The sequence below is a fragment of the Malaclemys terrapin genome, chromosome 14, assembly GCF_027887155.1.
Source record: "Malaclemys terrapin pileata isolate rMalTer1 chromosome 14, rMalTer1.hap1, whole genome shotgun sequence".
Lineage (NCBI taxonomy): Eukaryota > Metazoa > Chordata > Testudines > Emydidae > Malaclemys > Malaclemys terrapin.
In genome coordinates, this window is record NC_071518.1 from 4,723,753 (window position 1) to 4,741,430 (window position 17,678).

General features: G+C 47.5%; 1 protein-coding gene across 4 annotated transcripts in view; it reads right to left on the reverse strand.

Annotated features, from left to right (window-relative positions):
• Window positions 1–544: 544 nt before the first annotated feature.
• Window positions 545–17,678, reverse strand: part of ZC3H18 (zinc finger CCCH-type containing 18) — a 61,677-nt gene continuing 44,543 nt past the window's right edge. For 3 of the 4 annotated variants that reach the window (XM_054049146.1, XM_054049143.1, XM_054049144.1), the window contains 9 exons: window positions 16,465–16,590; window positions 14,023–14,124; window positions 12,141–12,284; window positions 10,690–10,842; window positions 8,119–8,273; window positions 7,264–7,463; window positions 5,756–5,852; window positions 3,947–4,043; window positions 545–1,505 (listed from right to left, as the gene is read on the reverse strand). In XM_054049146.1, the coding sequence (XP_053905121.1) occupies window positions 1,301–1,505; window positions 3,947–4,043; window positions 5,756–5,852; window positions 7,264–7,463; window positions 8,119–8,273; window positions 10,690–10,842; window positions 12,141–12,284; window positions 14,023–14,124; window positions 16,465–16,590 (1,279 nt within the window). In that variant the 3' untranslated portion in view covers window positions 545–1,300. The remainder of the gene's footprint in view (window positions 1,506–3,946; window positions 4,044–5,755; window positions 5,853–7,263; window positions 7,464–8,118; window positions 8,274–10,689; window positions 10,843–12,140; window positions 12,285–14,022; window positions 14,125–16,464; window positions 16,591–17,678) is intronic. The other variant, XM_054049145.1, reaches the window with a different exon arrangement.

Consider the following 17,678-nt stretch of genomic DNA (forward strand, 5'->3'; position numbering starts at 1 on the left):
GAAGCACAATCTGGTGGTTAAAGGACCGGCCAAAGCACCATGAGTTCTGGGACCCACTCAAAGCTCTACCACTGATTTGCTGTGGGAACTTGAGGCTGTCACTTAGTGTCCGTGCCTCAGTTTCCCCATCTGAAAAATGGGGCTAGTGCTACCTTCCTGATGGGAGTTCTGCAAAGGTTAAACAATACAGCTGATCTTCAATGGAAGTTCTGGGTGGAGCCCAGCATTTATAAGGCACTACGAGCCTCCAGAAACAGTTCTGGAGCACAAGTGGTGTCACCACTAGGACGTTAACGCTGACATTAAGCAACAGCCCAGCCATGACAGGAGCTCACATTCAGACAAACCTTAGAAGCGGCAATGCCAGCGCTGGAAGATTAAATAGCTCTGTCACTTGACCGCACTAGACTACGCGGGGACGTCAACCTGGCTGAAGAGCTGACAGACAGAGGGAAGAAATACCCAAAGAGACGAGGGCAGGTGCCCAGAGACCACGGTGAGGGGTCCACCCTGGGATCGTTGAGAGAACAAACTAGAAAGGAAGAACTGTTTATCAAAATACTTTATTTCAGGGAGACCCCTCAAAAAAAGACCCTCCTCAGACAGACATCCCAACAATACCTTTGCTTTTTTTTTTTCTGTTTTTTTTTAAATCAACTAAAACAATCTGATGCTTAAAATAAAAGACAGGTCATAGTTCCCAATCAGACTTTAGTCAAGAATATATATATATTTTTTTGTTTTGTTCCTGGGGGAGGGAGGGGCAGGGGAGAGAAGATGATGTTGCCAGTAGTTCACAGCGGTTTTCGGTTCTCTCGTTACACAGTATATAGAACTGCATTGCTGAAGACACTCAACACACAGCAAGGCTAACTAGAAGAATACAACTTATGGCTAGCAAAGAGGGGAGGGACGGGCAGAGAGAGAGAGAGAGAGAGAAAGTGAAAGTATCCGACAGGGCTGGAATTTGGAGTCCTCTGTGCATAATTTACAGGGAAAACGAGGTGGTGTGGGCCTCCATCTTGGTGCCGGCTCGGTCTGTGTTGCATGGCTGATGCAGAGAGGGGATTATTCCCCGACTCTCCACCACACGGGTTAGGAGCCAGAGTGAGTCGTCTCGTCTGTGGGATTTTTCAGCTGACAAACTTTTTTTTTTTTTTTTTTTTTTTTTAATTTTTAAAAAGAATTGCAGCCAAAATCAGACAGAACTGCAAAATCCAGCGTGGCCGCTTGTATACTATTTATAAAAACATAGAAGAGTCTTGAATCCAAGTGGAGACAGAGCTCTGCACACATTGGACTATACTTTCCCAGGGATTTTGGCCCGTTTACGAGCAATGGCGTCTTCCACGGCTTTCAGCTGCTTCAGGAGCTCCTCCCGCCGCGACAGCGTGCTGGACTTGCCCGATTTCGCACTTGCAGCGGTTGGGCCTGGCTCCGTTGCTTTGCCTGGTACACTTGTGACTTTGCTGGAGCTCTTGGACTGGGGCGACAGCTGGCGCTTCCTATAGGGTGGGGGAGAGAAAAAGCCAGAATGGGGTAAGAGGGGATTGATGGGTAATAGAGGGGGCTCCCCCCTCCTGTGGGGGCAGCTCTGAGATCAAGTGGTTTTCGAACAGCAGCAGGGGTTAAATAGCAGGGCACATTTTCCCAGGGATGCAGGAACATTAATGAAGCAATCAGGTTTTCGCTGGAGGAAGTTGCTCCACTGCTTTAAAGGCTGGCTGAAATGAATGAGTTTTAGGATTCAAGTGCCAAGCCAGCCGAAAAATACCTGAGGAACGGTGGAGTTTAAACCCACCACCCTCATGACTTTTCCTGCAGGAGCAACCCAGAGGCCTAGGTCAGCACTCCAGCATGCTAGGAGCAGAACAGACACACAGGAAAACATGGTCCCTCCCACAAGGAGTTTACAAGCTGCTTTGAGATAAGAGCCAACAAATGACTGTACCAAACAAAAGAGGGGGGGGAAACCACATGGTTAAATATTGCACAGCTTGATGGCTCCAAAGAATCCCCATGCTGAATGAACTCGGCTGCCCCACCTAACCATCCACACTGCCTGGCTTTTTCCAGGGACTGGCAGAGGTGGAGTTCAAAGAGGCGAGTCACACTCTTTACGGATGCACTCCACCTCCCTCCCTGCTCCCACCTACTCGGGGCCACAAAAATCCAGAGGAAACCCCCGGCCATTAGGTAAGGCAGTGATGACAGACAGAAGCCAGGAAATGCTGTCACCCGTCCCACGCCCCCCCTTGCAGGGACTGCAGAACAGTGTATAGTCTCCTCGGAATTGCACAACGTGCACATGACTGCAATGCCCAAGCTCAGCGGGTCACACGCCAAGGGTGCAATTTGAGCCTCACCTCCCTTTCTGGCAGCTGTCACGTGGGGTCACACTCGTGCCACTCTGTGTAGCTGCTTCTGGCAATCTGACAGCAGCATGTCACATGAGCGGTGAGACTCAATCGCCCAGGTTACAGAGACAGCCTGGTAATCCTTCTCCTTAAACCGAGCAACTCCTCACTTGAAGCCCTTTGATATTAATCCCTGAGTAAGAGGCAGGCTTTTCAAACCTCAAACCCAAGTTCCGGGAGAGCTCTGCCTGACTCTCCTTTACTCCCTGGCCAGGCCCCGAGCTCAGGTTCTTGTGATTTCCTGGCCCAGCTGATAGTGTTACCAACCCATCAAACAAGAGCAGGTGGCAGAGGGTTAGGAGCTAGCGATGCCAGCTCCAGACGAAGCAGGTACCAATGCTCAGCTTCGCCGTTACAGCTTCGAAACAGAACCTCCTGGCCACAGCAGTCGCCGGTTAAGGCTTGTGGTTAATGCACAGGACTGAGCAGTGAGAGACCTGGGTTTATTTCAGGCTCCGTCCCACTTGGCAAGCTTCGATTTCTCTGTGCCTCGGTGTCCCGATCGGCAAAGACCCCACGGCCCAGGAAGGCCAGGCGTGGGACAAGGCTGGCTGAATGTCCGCAGAGATCTCTGAGGGAAGTGCTAGAGGAACGCAAAGCAGTGTTACCTGGCTCCTGCCAGCATCGAGTTGGACAGAGGCCCTCTCAGCTGTACCAGGAACAGCACTCCCTATTTCGCTGAGCAAGGCGTGGTCCTTGCTCACTAAGGCAATGAGCCCCCTGGCACGGCATCTCGGGTTCTGCTCTGCACTGTTTCAGTTGAGACTCCAGGAAGGAGAACAAGCTGGCCCCAGAGCCCAGGGCCTGGACAGGTGTAGACGGAATCGGGGTCATTCACTCTAACTCCAACCAGAAGCCACATCTTGGCAGCCTACTCTGTTCTTTAAGTGTCTCAGCTTGTGCGAGATTAGTCAAGAGCCATGGACTGGTGCACACTGGCCAGGAAAGACGAGAGGTCACACCCAGCACCTGTAGCTAGGATTGACCCCACAATGGGACAGCTGACGCAGGGAGCCCACTGGCTTCCACGCAATCTGCCTCCGCCCCGCAAACGCCACCGGCCGCAGTTCACACTGAAGTAGTTGTATAGAGTTAAGATCGTCACTGCTAGAACTTTGCATTTCCAGAGCACCTTTTATCCAAGGATCTCAATATGCACTACAAATAGCTTCCTTGAGAGGTCCAAATTAAACCCATTTCAGAGGCAGGGAAACTGAGCCACAGGGGTGAAGCAACTGGTGTCAGGGCAGTAGCAGAGAATTCATTGCTTGTCAGTACTACCTTAAGCCACTCTGTTGTCCAATTACATCCCCATCCTCCCAGTTTTCTTTAACAGACCATGAGTGAGGCTCCTGCTTCTCTCAATGGTGAGACTGCTAGAGAAGGGAAAGAGAGGTCTCCCTCCATAGGTCTGAGGCCAAACAGCTCTTTCCCTAGCCAACAAGCCAAGGCTTTTGCTCTTCTGCAAACCATGCTGGCCAAGAGATAACAAGTCACAGGTGGGAGCTGATGGCAGGATACACACTGACCTGTCTGTCTGAGCAGGAGATGGTTTAGGGTTCTGGCCTCTCTGTCGATCTTGTTTGGGTGAAGAGATTCTCCCAGCAGTTTTCCTATCGCGAGGACCTATTGCAGAATGTAAAGACAAAAGGTTTTAGCCCTCGCATGACCCATGGAGTGTTACCAGATTGCACAGCACCGCTTCGCCATTTTAAACAGAGCCTTTCCCTAGACGGGCTAGGCTGCATCAGGGAACGGAACGGTCCAGCTGCAACTCCCTCAGCTCTGCAAAGAGACACGGCACTTGTGAGGAATAAGAGTAACCTAGGAGCGTGCGATGCACAAAGCTTTGCCCTCTCGCCCTCCGCCGGGAACTGCAGCGAGCGCTATGCCCTGTGCCTTCCAGACTGAGATCCTTCCATTGGCTTGCAGGCCCCCGGGACATCTTTCTGTTTGCCTGGGAACGGCATGCATGCCTGCAGTGCTATATACAAATGAATCGTGAGGAGAGGTGAAGCAACACAGTTTTGATGTACTCAGGCAGTATGTCCGGTGCATTCTCCTTCACGGACAGTCAGGCACTAGGAGGGTTAGAACAGCAGTGCTTATTAGCCTGGCATTCCCACGTCCATCCAGCAATCCAAGAACTAGGCTAAAACGGCTATCTTTGCTTCACAGCTGGCTGAAGGCAAGAATATCTGCTCTAGCTGCACTGTCTCACTGAGTCCTAGTGATCTTAAACCTAGCCAAATCCTCCAAGCCACTTTCCAGTAGTGGGATGGGACAGGGTTATTAGCACTCGAAGGATTTTTGCTGGCTCCAAGCCACAGTCAATGTAATATGCCTATGGTGAGAGCTCAGGGAAAACGTCATCACGTGTCACAGCCCGCTTCTGTACAACACAAGGCCAAGCTGCAACACCTCCACCATTGCCTGCTTCTTTGTTTTGCATTAGCAACAGCCAGGGCTGAAAGCAGGGTAATACCTGGTTATCCGACAGGCTGCATCTACAGGGCCCTAACCGCTATAAAGGGGCTAATGGACAAGTGTACGAAGAGCTAGGGTTCAGTGCCAGCAAGTTACAAGAGACAGGAAAGAGACTGGAGCCCTGGTGTATTTTTATTACAGCCCCAGCCTAGATTTTGTCACACACAAGTGGATGGAAGTGAGGGAAGTATCTGTTTCACAGGATTTAAGTGGGGTTAATACTATGTTCCGGCCCCTCAACCTTCTGTGCCCCCCTTTAAAGCCTGGGGCAACACCAAGAGCGGGGAGAGAGCTGAAGATGTGGCGTTTCTAAAACCGGCCAACTCAAACAGCCGCATCAATAACAGGCAGCGAGCGGACGGCAGGCCTGTGTACGATGAACGTTTCCCCAGGACTCCTGGGAGACTAAAGCACGGTACTCCATCCTTGGTCTTCACTGACAGGAAGTGGGGGATTTTACAGCTAGTAACTGAGGCAAGATAATTATCTTGCTGTAAAATCTGAAGCGGAGACCAGGCACTGGTAGCTGGGGAGGCCAACGCTATACTCGCCCCCGGGGTTCACCTCGCAGTAAATGAAAGTTCCTCCTCCCCACTATGTTTTGCCAGCGGGACAGCACGGCAAATACCCCTGTTTTTATTGGAGAAGACACAGCCCCGGTTTGGAAGGGGGTGTGCCAGAGGTTCATTTCTCCAGCTACTGGAGACAAAGGCACCGATCCCTTGGACTCTAACCTGCTGACAGACCCATGACCAAATGACCTCCCCTAGCAGTATGGGGCAGCAGTTAAACTGCATTCAGGCCATGCCAGAGAGCATTTACCCTATCGCTGCATCTCTCAGATTCCTCACCTCGGTCAGGTGACAGGTTAACCCGTTTGGCTGGAGGAGAGCCCTGTCTGTCTTTGTCTGCTGGCTCGTATCTCTTCCTGCTTCCTTTGTCAGCCGCCTGAAATGGAAGGAAACAGATGATAGATCCGGATACATATATATCCCTTAGGGAGGAAACCGAGGTAGCTAGGCACTTTTCCTTTGTTGTGGGCATCACAAGGCTCCCGCGCCAGCGACACACACTGCCCCAGTACTTAAGGAGGTTTCCTTGAAGCAGGCTGGTAAACTGCGTCCCCGCGTACTTGAACAGCAAAGTGATCCCTTGGAGCCACGTGCCATTACAATGAACAGGAACAGCTCTTAGAGGTCAGACTGCGTTTCTGCTAACGGGGCATTTTACATCCAACTGCGGGAAGAAAAAAGCTGCATTTTGTCCAGTCTCTTTTGGCTTGGCTCAGGATGATGACACGAGTATTAACAAGATCTACAGGGCCATGTTTTTCTCTAGGACATGCCCGAACACAAGGGAGGGGGGAGTCTACCACCACATTATGTGATGCTGCAGGGTCTGTGTAACATTTAGTAAGTCATTTATCGTGTCCCCTTCACCAGAGAGGAGCCTAGCTTGCTTAACGAGCTAGCTGTCAGAATCCCATCACACACAACACTCCTCACTGCAGTTGAGGGAGGAGAAGTAGAGGGAATGTTGCAAGCAGAATTCAGGATAGTAGAAAATGATCACTCCAATTGAAATTATCCAGGTCACTTGGGCTACCTCCCTCCTCCAGCATGAAGCACCATGAGGATGAACAACCACACGTGGTCAGGATCTTGACCGTGCTTCTCAGCCAAAGGACGGCTACCTCTAGGAGCAGATTTTCTCCAAACGGCATGCTGGGGTATCAAGCCCAGCACTAACTAGGAGGGAGTCACACCTAATGAGCCACCAACTCCACCTTCTGCAACCCCCAGGACAGTCCTTTGGAGTCTCCACATTCATGCACTGACCCATTTTAATCCCTTTCAGGGATCACTTTTAGAGCCAGCCGGGCTAAGGAGAGCTCATTCCCAAGGCAGGCTCAGCACCCTTAGGCAACAAGAGATCATGCTTCCATTTGGCTGCTCAGACAGAGGCAGGAGAAGCTGCAGTGAAAGGCACCACATGCGACCCTGCCTAGCTCAGGAGATCTCACGCTGAGATCTCAGGCCAAGGTGCTATATGGCCACAGGCCTAAAGAATGTGGCTCAGGGAAAGCGGGCAACAGCCCCGATGGGGTAGGAGGAATGTGCCCCAGGGAAGCTTCTGACACAGCCAGAAGTCAAGACATCGTGTACGCTGCCCAACAGGTTCTGTCATTTGCCCACTTTCCATAATCAGGAGAACTTCAGAAGCAATTGCAGACATACCCAGCAGAGCTCTCCTCAGCAAGAGGGCAGCAAACTCTCCTCCACAGGCCAGAGAGCCAGCAATGGTCCCTTCCTCCCCCGGCTCTGAAAAGCCCACCGAGAGCAGTCACCCCACCTCTCACCTTATTCAACAGCGTCAGTTTGATCTCTTTGTGGGCACTGAAGCCCCCCTGCTGAGGCTGGGGCAGCGGGGGCTGCTGGGGTGGGAGCAGCTGCTGCGATTTACTCGCTTGTGCGGGTTTTGTTGATTTCAGGGGCTGGGCAGGCACCTCCCGTTTCCGTTTCTCCTCTTTAACACTGTCTTCTTTTTTCGATTTTCCTGCTGAAACCAGAATCCCAGTGTCAGCGATGCGCAATAAATCTTGCCCTGCCTTTTAAAAAAAGGCTCAAAGGATGGAAGGCGCTGCAGGGACCCATTCTGGTTAGCAAAGCCGACGGCGCCCAGATTAAAACCGGTAGGAAGCCAGAATTCCCCAGGGGAGAATAGTTAACATATCAGCAGACAAGGAATGAGAAGCTCTTGCATCAGACTATGATGGGGTCTTGAACGAGCAAATGGGGAGTTTGAGAGGAAATAACAGTCCCCCAGGAAGAGAGAGCTGCACTGGCTCGTCATCTCAGGAGGGTGAGAGTGAAAACAGGATGGGCAACGGTCGGATGATGGGGGAGCGTGCACCAAAGCGCACACAGGGTTCGTGAGGAAGGGAAGACCCCTTCTCAGACAGGTAGCCGAGCAGACATGGACAACGGCACAGAAATGATGCATAAGTATTCCCGTTCAAGCTCGTCACCTCTGCCTTCTCAGCACTCGTCCAGGATGAAGCCTTTGGACTCTCCCAGTCTATATCAAACCAGAGTTGCTCCCCACACTTTTATCTACCTCCGTGTAATGGGTTCCATGCTGTTTGCCATATCACCAAGTGAGCTCTCTGCAGATCTTGCCCCACCCCGTTCCCTCATTCTCAGGATACCTCTACCTTTCTTCTGCTGCGCTGGGGTCAGGGATCGGGAACTGGCTGAGGACACTGGACTGGCCAGGTCAGCGTACATGTCTTCTGAGTCCGCACTGCGTATGGAACTGCTACTGGAGGAGGCACTAGAGACAGAGGAGACACTGCTCACGCTCAGGGACCTGGAAAACAGACACACATACACACTCACAATCTCTGGCAGCGGAGAACACCGCGAGGCTGTCTAGAATTCACACAAGCGCCTTCTCCCTAACTCCCACACCACACCGGAGGAGCCGTCACAAGGGCTGCAAAGGGGAGTGGTACTCATGATGAGATGAGACGGTTGTCTGCATCTCCTGAGGCAGGGATGACATCACCCCCTCAAATGCGTTGTCAGATGCAAGACGACAAAAACTTTCAATGTAATATTATACTCAGAGACAGTTATACAGCTTATTCATCCATCGATATCAATAAAGCAAGAACTAGGGTGAGCCCTGGACTACACGTGTCAGTGATACTGTTCAGGTCAAGAGTTTCCCCATATCATTCATGCTGCCTGATATACAAGTTGCCTGATACTTATTTACCAAGGAAGCTTTAAAAGACATGGATTCTCCAAGCCAGGGGTTCAAGAACTACATCCCAGAGGACACCAAGTTCCCTTTTTGAAGCACCACAAGACCACAGAGATGGGAAGAACAGCACAGGGGAGGTGGTATTGCTGAGGGGAAGTTGGCCCACAAGATGGATGCTGTGTGAGGACATGTTCCGCACAATTAAAATGCTGGAGAACTACTACTGTATTTTTTTGATGCAGACTTTGTACTTTGCACTGGACCAGATAAAGATAAGATAGATCAAAGGTTTGGTGATAGGGACTATCACAGGGAAATTCAGGGGAGGGCACCAGGGCTGCCCAGAGGATTCAGGGGACCTGGGATAAAGCAATTTCGGGGGCCCCTTCTATAAAAAAAAGTTGCAATACTAAAGAATACTATATTCTCGTAGGGGCCCCTGCGGTGCCCAGGTCCTGGGACAAATTGCCCCACTTGCCCCTCTCCCGCCCCCCTGGGTGGCCATGGAGGGCACATCACTTTAAAACAAATCACAAGCTCACAACTCAACAGTACCATGACAGAAGTGAGCTGTTAGAGGCGGCAGTGATGACCTGGTAACCCAGGAACCCAGGGATAGAATTTCATCTCCAAAGGAGGGTGTAGCTACAGAATTGTGTCAGCAGTCTGCTTTCATTCAGTACATTATTTCCTATGTTCAAAAAGGGCTTTGGTCCTGGAGTATCAGTGGGCAGAGTGCTCTGACCGTGCCATGCACACAGTTTTCACACTGCTGGGTAAAGCAGCACGGTAGTAAATATTAAGCCAGCTCTGTTTATGTTTCAGCAGGAATACCAGCCCTCACTGTCCATCTCTGCCTTCACACCCTGTCTGGGCTGTCTACAGGAAGCGGCACGAGGCAGGGACCTTTCTTGCAAATACCTGTAAAGCAGCAGGCTCATCACTTGGTGCTGTGTAAGTAAGTAGACATTTGAAATCCTAAACATAAACTTTACCGTGGGTTGAGTTAAAAAGAGAGCACCTGAGAGGCAGACTCACCCCTAGCCTCTCACATCAGCCTCTGGAGGGTCTAATGAATCAAACATTTAATAAACATGCTTAAATTCCTGGGGGGGGGGAAAATGTAGCCATTCAACCTTGTGGCTCTGCAGTGTACAGAGGTGTGAATCGGCTCGGATTTGAATCACATTCTGTTCCATTCTATAAAGGTTCACACACCACACCCATCATACTACCCAAGGGCTTAAGAAGTTTAGATGGAAAAAAAAATGGTGCAGCTGCTTACAGGGTTTCAGAAAGCCTCTTGTGTATGAACAGGCTTCACAAGTTCGTCTAAATATGCTTTTGAAGGGGATTCATTTCAGGACTATCAGAATTTGTTAGTCACTGGGCTTTGTAGGGAGCGAACAGACACCGCACTCCCCTTCGCTTCAAAGAATTGAATGGTGTCTTGGGGTGAAATGCGTAACGGGAACCATTCTTGCAACCTTATTTGCCATTCACAGCGCAAACCACCACCACTAGACAGATCTATTAGATGTTTTCTGATCAAGCAGTGCTGACATGCCAGGCATCAACCCTAAAGAGATCCAACAGTGAGATTTAGAGAAAAGTTTAGAACAGCAGCATTGTGTAACATGAATGCCTATTACCTAAGAAAAAGAAACACCCTGGAATTGTTATTTACAACAGCAAGGTAAATGTTCAATTAAGATTTGAAAACAGGGAGAGAAGAGGCTTCAGCCCCACGGTAGAGTGAAAATGGATAATTCAGGGCACATTGACGATAATTTCATTCTTTCCTAGAATAAGCAACATGGCAGCTGTTAACATTGTTTTCATTTTTCAAAATTTAAGACTCATTTATATACTCCGAGCAAATGAATCTACATTGCAGGCAACCACCTTACAAGCAGGTGCATGCAGCACAAGGAAAAACCCTCAAACGTGTCAAGTACAACACTTACACATAATCTGAGTCTGTCAACCTTGATGATAGTGTGAAACAGTGCTTTACCTGGATTTTCTGGACCCAGATGGGGAGGGGGAAACTGAGGCAGACGTTGATCGGGAATGAGATCTGGAGAGAGACCGAGACAAGGACCTAGATCGGGAACTGGAGCCGCTATAGCTGCTGGCACTGCCACTGATGCTGCCACTTATAGTCCGCCTGCAACACAGATCAAAAGACCCCATTCTCATCTGATTCTACTCAGCAATAAAGCAGGGCTGCTTTTTGTGCATTTGATCAATGGTGAGCAAGAGGCTTCCAATGCAGTTATTTGCAAACATTGACTGACAGTAGATCATACAGCAGAGAACTCCGTTTTGTCAATCAAACAGATTTCCCTGTCCTGGCCACGCATCCCCACTTCTGAACAGCAGATATTTCGTGAAAGACTGAATGATGCTGGTTAGAGCCGGACCCAGAACAGCACCTCTGTCCTGTCCTATCGCATCAGTAGCGAATGTTTCCTAAAAACAAAGGTGTAATGTGCACAAGATTGTGGGGCTGGCTTGTAGCGTGAACTCTAGAAATATCAAACTCATCTCTCATTACTTAAAGTTTGGGGTGATGAGCTAAATGGAACCGATCTTCTAAATTATCACATTAGGGACAGTTTATTTCCTTTTCCTTCTGCGACACCCATAACAGTCACGTAAGGGATCACGCAGTGTCTAAGGACTCCTAAGAGTAACCGGGTCCAATAACCCACTTTTCTAAGGGGAGAGGAATCCTAGCAACCAATCGTCAGGTTTAGAGACAGAAGTAACTCAACCCTTCCAGTACTGTTCTCGTGTCACTATGGAGGAACAAGGGGAACAGCTCCATTCAAAGCTAAGAATTGCCCGGGAAGCTTGTAATTGAAAGGAAAATAGAATTAGGGCATAGGACTTTATTTTTATTGATTTAAAACACCAGGATCTAAGAAAACTATTGTTTGCCCTCAAAGGACACATCGATTTTGCTAGGTCTGAGGGAAGTTCCACATTTTTGAAGTCACATTTTCTTCTGGGTTGGCGCAGTAGAAATCTTCTCTTGAAGCTATTAAGCATCTGGTGCAGGCCAATACCCAAGTCCGCAGCCCTGAGTCCTTCCCTCCCTTTACTTCATTATGGAACATGACCCTCTGGATTCAACATAGGTCTGAGCTTCTGTTGCTTCCTCAATGGCTGGACTAACCAATCAGCTGCTCTACAATGTGTGTTTTCCCTATGAGAGTTTCCTGTTGGTGCGATTCAAGGATTCCACCTGCTGCTCTCATTCAACAGGTCTCGAGAGAGATCAGCCTGGGTTTTTTATTGCACGCAAGTAATATGTTCTGCTCCTTTTCCGATTCCCCTGCTATCCCAGGGAACAGATTTCTCCTTTAAGTCAGAGTGAGTTCTTGGTTAATTCCTCAATTAGCAATTACCCGGCTCTTCATTTGTACGCATGATCAAATCCCTCTGCCCAGGTTCTCCTACCTCCTGGGTGGAGTCCTCGTTTGACGTTCCTTCCTTCTTGCCTCTCGATTATCCACTGGTTTGGCTGGCTCTGGTGCAGCTGTTGCAACTTTAGTCAATGGTGGTGGGACTGGAAGGGCAGCTACTTTCTTCACAGACTTCTCACTGCAAAGTTAAAATGGAGTTTTGATACTCTCGCGTATGATCAAACACCACGGGCACGTAACACGGGGATTTTCAGAAGCAACATATTTCCCGCTACTGAAACATTATACAATTCCTGTTACTATGGCCTTTTGGAAAAGTCAACGTAGACCATATTTCACAGAAATATTCTGACACTACAAAGCCCCTTAACGAGGGCAGTTTATTGCATTCTAATATGAAAGATTTTTTAAAGAGATCAACTATTATATAAACAGTGTTATGGTGACAACCTACTCCAGCCGTTTACAGTCCACAAGTTCCCCTTGGAATTAGTTACTTATGATACGCAGATATCTGAAACAAACATCTCCTTACAAGTTTTGGGTCAGACTTTAAAGTTAGACACACAGAACTAACTTGTGTGCAAATAACTGATTCACTTACCTGTAGTGGACGTTTGCATGCGAAGATTGGTGCAAATGTATGCATCCATTTGTGCATGCCTCATTTTGAAACTCTGACCCTAGACTTTTAGTCTTGCATTTTACAGCGTGCAGTGGTATATTACCACAAAAAATAGTATATTTGTGCGTTGCCTTTAAGCTTTTATACTGACCATACCAAATAGGAAAGGGGTCATTTCAGCACATTTCCAGCATTACTCTTCTTCAGACCCATAATCACTTACATAATAGTTGATTATGGTCCAGCATTCACTCTGATAGTGATGTCACACCTATTATTAACCGGGGTGGAGCGGGCTGGCTGCAAAGGCTGTTAGTTTCCCTTTTTGCTACCTATTTCATATTCTTATTTTATAACCTGCAGAACACAAATATTAAATATGTGCCATGTTCCACAGGGAAAAGAAAAGGTGCCATTTTAGGCAGCTGGAGGGTTGCAATGCTGTTCAGCAGAAGATGCAATATTACCAGGGACCCAATCCATAGAAGGCACGTCATGGGCTCAGGAAAGTGAGTAAATACTGAATTAGAAATGGGCTGAAGTAGTCATGTGCCCTGCTGGAGCATTCAGCCCGACCTCCAAGTTGTAACTTTTGGAAAAATTTCCATGTCACCTTTAAAAACAATGACCTTAGTATACAGCAGAGAAACATTCCCCAGGATAACCACGTGTACTAGGTTAGTGGGACAGAAGTGTGTGAAATATGAAATATAGGCCTATTAAAAAAAGAGCACAAGGGGTGACAAAAGCTACTAAACAAATATTTAAGTTTACATATCTATTGTGCTTGTGTTAATTCATGCTCAACATTGCAAAACAGACACACCTTAACTCTATACAGCTATATTTCCTCTCGCTAGTTGAATGATATGTAAAATACACACTAGCTTTAGTCACATGCTTTGTATCATGGAAACCTTTCTACAAGAGTGTCATTCAGATTTCGCAAAAAGAACAGGAGTACTTGTGGCACCTTAGAGACTGTACACACCCAATTTACAAATCAGTGTGTGTGTGTACATATGTACCATTTACATATACCCATATGCGTAGCTTGTGTACATGAACTATTAATACAGTTGAGGGACTGCCATTTTTGCAACTCTACCCCTATGAGATAATTAAGAGAACACAATTAATCAAAGACTTAAACACAAGTGTCAATCGATACAAACAACATTCTGTATTGACATTTTTCAGTAGGGTGGTTGATCAGAAAGATCAGAATCATATCCTGGGACCCCTTAAGGCTTTCCTACACCATCTCTTCCAAGTAGACAAGAAGTCTTACCCTTTTCCAGCAGGTGGTGCAGGCTCTCCTTTAGCTTTCACAAGCGCTTTGTGTGGAGATGGTGTTGGGGAAGGAGAAGGGGAAGAGGAGAAGGATCGCGACCTGGACAGTTTAAAAAAAAAAAACAGATGAGCTCTGGGAGAAAGAGAAGGGGTACATCATTCAACTCAGTCCCTGGGATCACAGAAAGGTTCTCTCACTTGTGGTCTCCAGGCCTTTCAGGTGTGTGGAGTACCCTCTTCTTATTTGTACCTTCTCCGTCCGTGGGTTAGGCGACTGTATTGCACTGGCTACTTCTAGTGGGACTAAACTTGTTCTCTTAGTGTCATACCTGCCCTCCGCTCTAGATGCCAATATGGGAGATAGGAATTCTGAGGGAAAACTGGATGTTAGCCAGAAAGTGACTAGCTCTAAGCTATTCCATACTAATGTTTGGGTCCAAGCCCTCTATACTCCATTACAGGCTTCAGGTCCACAGGCAGGTACACCAAATGTTTTTTTATTAAGAGAGAAACTAGAGACTAGATCATGCTTGCAAGTGTGAATTCTATTTCAAGTCCTACGTATTCCTGCTCTGGCCCAGACACTCCAAATGCAATCTACAGTCACTTAGATAGGAGCAAAAAGACTTTGGGAAAAAATGGGATGGATCAAGCACTTGCAATTTCCTGAAACGTTAGGGGAACAATCAAGCAGAGTATATCAAAGCCAAGAGAGCCAAGGGCAGAAGTTATTTCCTGGACTGGCACTGACAGAGTCAAGTGACTTGCTGGTCCCATGGGGTGCTATAACTGACAATGACTGCAGCTGAGAAATGAGTCACCTTACTACCAGGATTGAAAGTCTCTTGCAGCCTAACACTTCCCAGGGCCAGAAGACTAGTTTGTTTACACAACTTTTTCTTCAGATACCAAATGATCTTGGGAATATAGCTGGGAGTTTCATCACTTCCTCGCACAGTAGCTAGCAGCAGCCACGCTAAATGCGTCAGACTGATTGGTACCATACAGGATGGCAGTGTTCTGCAACAAACAGAGGGCGAAGCACAGGGGAGGAAAGTGAAAAGTCAATTCCCCTTTCCTCCCATTCTCCTATAAGTGCTTGCGTCTATAGAGCAATTCCTTAATTGGGCGAAGAAGCTGGCTCAAATAACATACTGCACACTTGTATTTTCAGTTCACTCCACTCTGAGGTTACATACGATTTCAACCCTAAAGACGTGCCCAGGATGGGAGCAATTCCTCCTCCTATTTTCATTCCTGATTTGGGGAACTATCCTCGCCTTCGCTCAGTTTAGGCGAGTGGCAAACTAATAAATATGCCGGCATTCTAACAGCACTAAGGCACAGAAGTGTCATTTCAAAATATCAAAACATCTTTAAGACAAAGTTGCACAGGCTGGTTCCTGTCAAAGACATTAATTCCTCCTCTTTAAAGGGAAATTCCAGTGCAGGATGAAAGAGAATAATAATAATAATAATAATACCACCACCAGCTAGCTCTGATCTAGCACTTTTTATCAGTAGATTGCAATGCATTTCACAGTCTTTAATGTATTCCTCCTCATAACACCCCTGTAAAGAGCTAATCACTGAAAAACTCAGGGGTGTGATTTTCTAAGCCAGGCATATGCAACTGCACAATTACCACCACTGGACCGGAAAACCAGATATTTGCATGCACAAATGTACTGACAGACATAACTGGCCATCTGAGTGCACAAATACCTAATCACAGATGCAACCCCAGCAACTGTGTGTGTGCACTATGGGTGTACAGTTGCAAACCCACAGTGCAGAAGAGGCAGGCTTTTAAACAGCAAATAAAAAAATAGTACCCTTATATGATGCAGAGTAGGGCTAAATCAGCTTCTCTATTTAAAACAGTGGGGGGAAAACGGATTTTAAAAATGGTTTATTGTCACCATTACATAAAAAGTTGGTTAATTTAAACAGTAACTAAACCAACTAACATTAAAAAGTTATAGCGGAATCTAAGTAACAACTTTGCAAGACTTTCATTTCCATGTCTTTTAAACAGTGAAAATGATTCTTTCAGACCTACTGTGTATGAAGGGGAGGTATAGAAAGTATCAGTGGGAAAGAAGCAATAAACAGCAGCATCCACAGAGAGAACACCAGGCCCATCCACTGAATGGAGCTATTTGGTGAGAAAATTTTAAACACTGTTTTGAAATACAGGCAGCACATGTCTGTAATTATTCCAGTATTTTAGTTCCCAGTAATATCTTTATATTCTGATCTTGCTGTTTAAGATCATCATTGGTTTGACCATTTTTGTTTCAGATACTGGTTTTGTATCTGCTTTTAATACCTGAGTAACACAAAGAAAAGATTTTAAAACTAAGCACCCTATTTATTGATTTTTGGAGAGTAGAGGAGAGTTGCAGCTGTTGCATTAGAAGCCAGAGAGAAACAGTACCTGGATCTGCTGCCTGAGAAAGAACTGTGTCTGGAAGAGTGACTAGAGTAGGAGCTGTAGGAAGAGGATCTGGAACGAGACCGTGAAGAACCAGAACCAGAATAGGAGGATGAGCGAGAAGACGACCTGGAAGAAAAAGATTAACAACTCATTTTGGGGAAAACAAATTTCTCATTTTCAGTGCTTAGTTTCAGGGACTCTCCTGAACATCATTCAAACCTCCCATCCCCATCTTCAAGACCAATCCAGGGGCATATTACCCTATAGATCTATAATCTCTCTCCCTGCACCCCACACCCCTCATTTCCTCCTTTGATGGAGAGAGCTCTCTTGCCACCACCACACCAGCCATCTGGAACAGGCTGACCACCTTCCTCTGCCTGCGTGACTCTCCATCCCTTTTTGGGAAAAGGCAGCTCAGAATCCAGTTCTTCGATATGGTCTTCAACCATGTCACCACCAGCTTGTTCCCCGGTGGGCCAGGATGGCCTGACCACTGCTGATCTGAGGGGGGGGAGGAATCCAGAGAACGCAGCAGTTCTTAAGACAAAGGTATGTTGGGATTTATCTTACCAGCGTTTTATCCCCGTTTCAGACCCAAATCGTATTGGTTTGGCGTACTTTGTGTATCTCAAGGGCGCTTGAGGTCCTTTTTCTTTTTGGGAACCCAAAGTTCAGTCTTTAAAGGGAGGCAGGCTCAAGCCTGTGCCCAAACTCTCCCTGATTCAGTACCTGCTTTCTATGGGGCTGTTCTGTCCTCTACGGCTCTGTTCGACTCTGCTCCTGGGCTCCACAGTCTCCATGCTCCCAGCTTTTACCAGACTCTCCTTCAGCCGTGCGAGCACACCCTTCCTATCGCCAACCCTCCCGCTGCTACCCCTGGAGTGAGCTAGGTCTGATTTATACGGGCCACAGACCTCACCCCCCAGGAACCTTTGCAAGGATTAGTGATTAGAGCCAGCTGAACCTCATTCAAGTTCTAATTTCCTGGGGTAGTCCACTACCTAAAGCTGCTTCTTGGAAGACTTCCTCTTGCTCCCAATGACAGTTCACTGTCGCAACCCACTAAGCTGTAACTAGGGCGACCAGATGTCCCGATTTTATAAGGACAGTCCCGATTTTGGGGTCTTTTTCTTATATAGGCTCCTATTACCCTCCACCCCCTGTCCTATCTGGTCACCCTAGCTGTAACCCATATGTCCCACACCAGCATT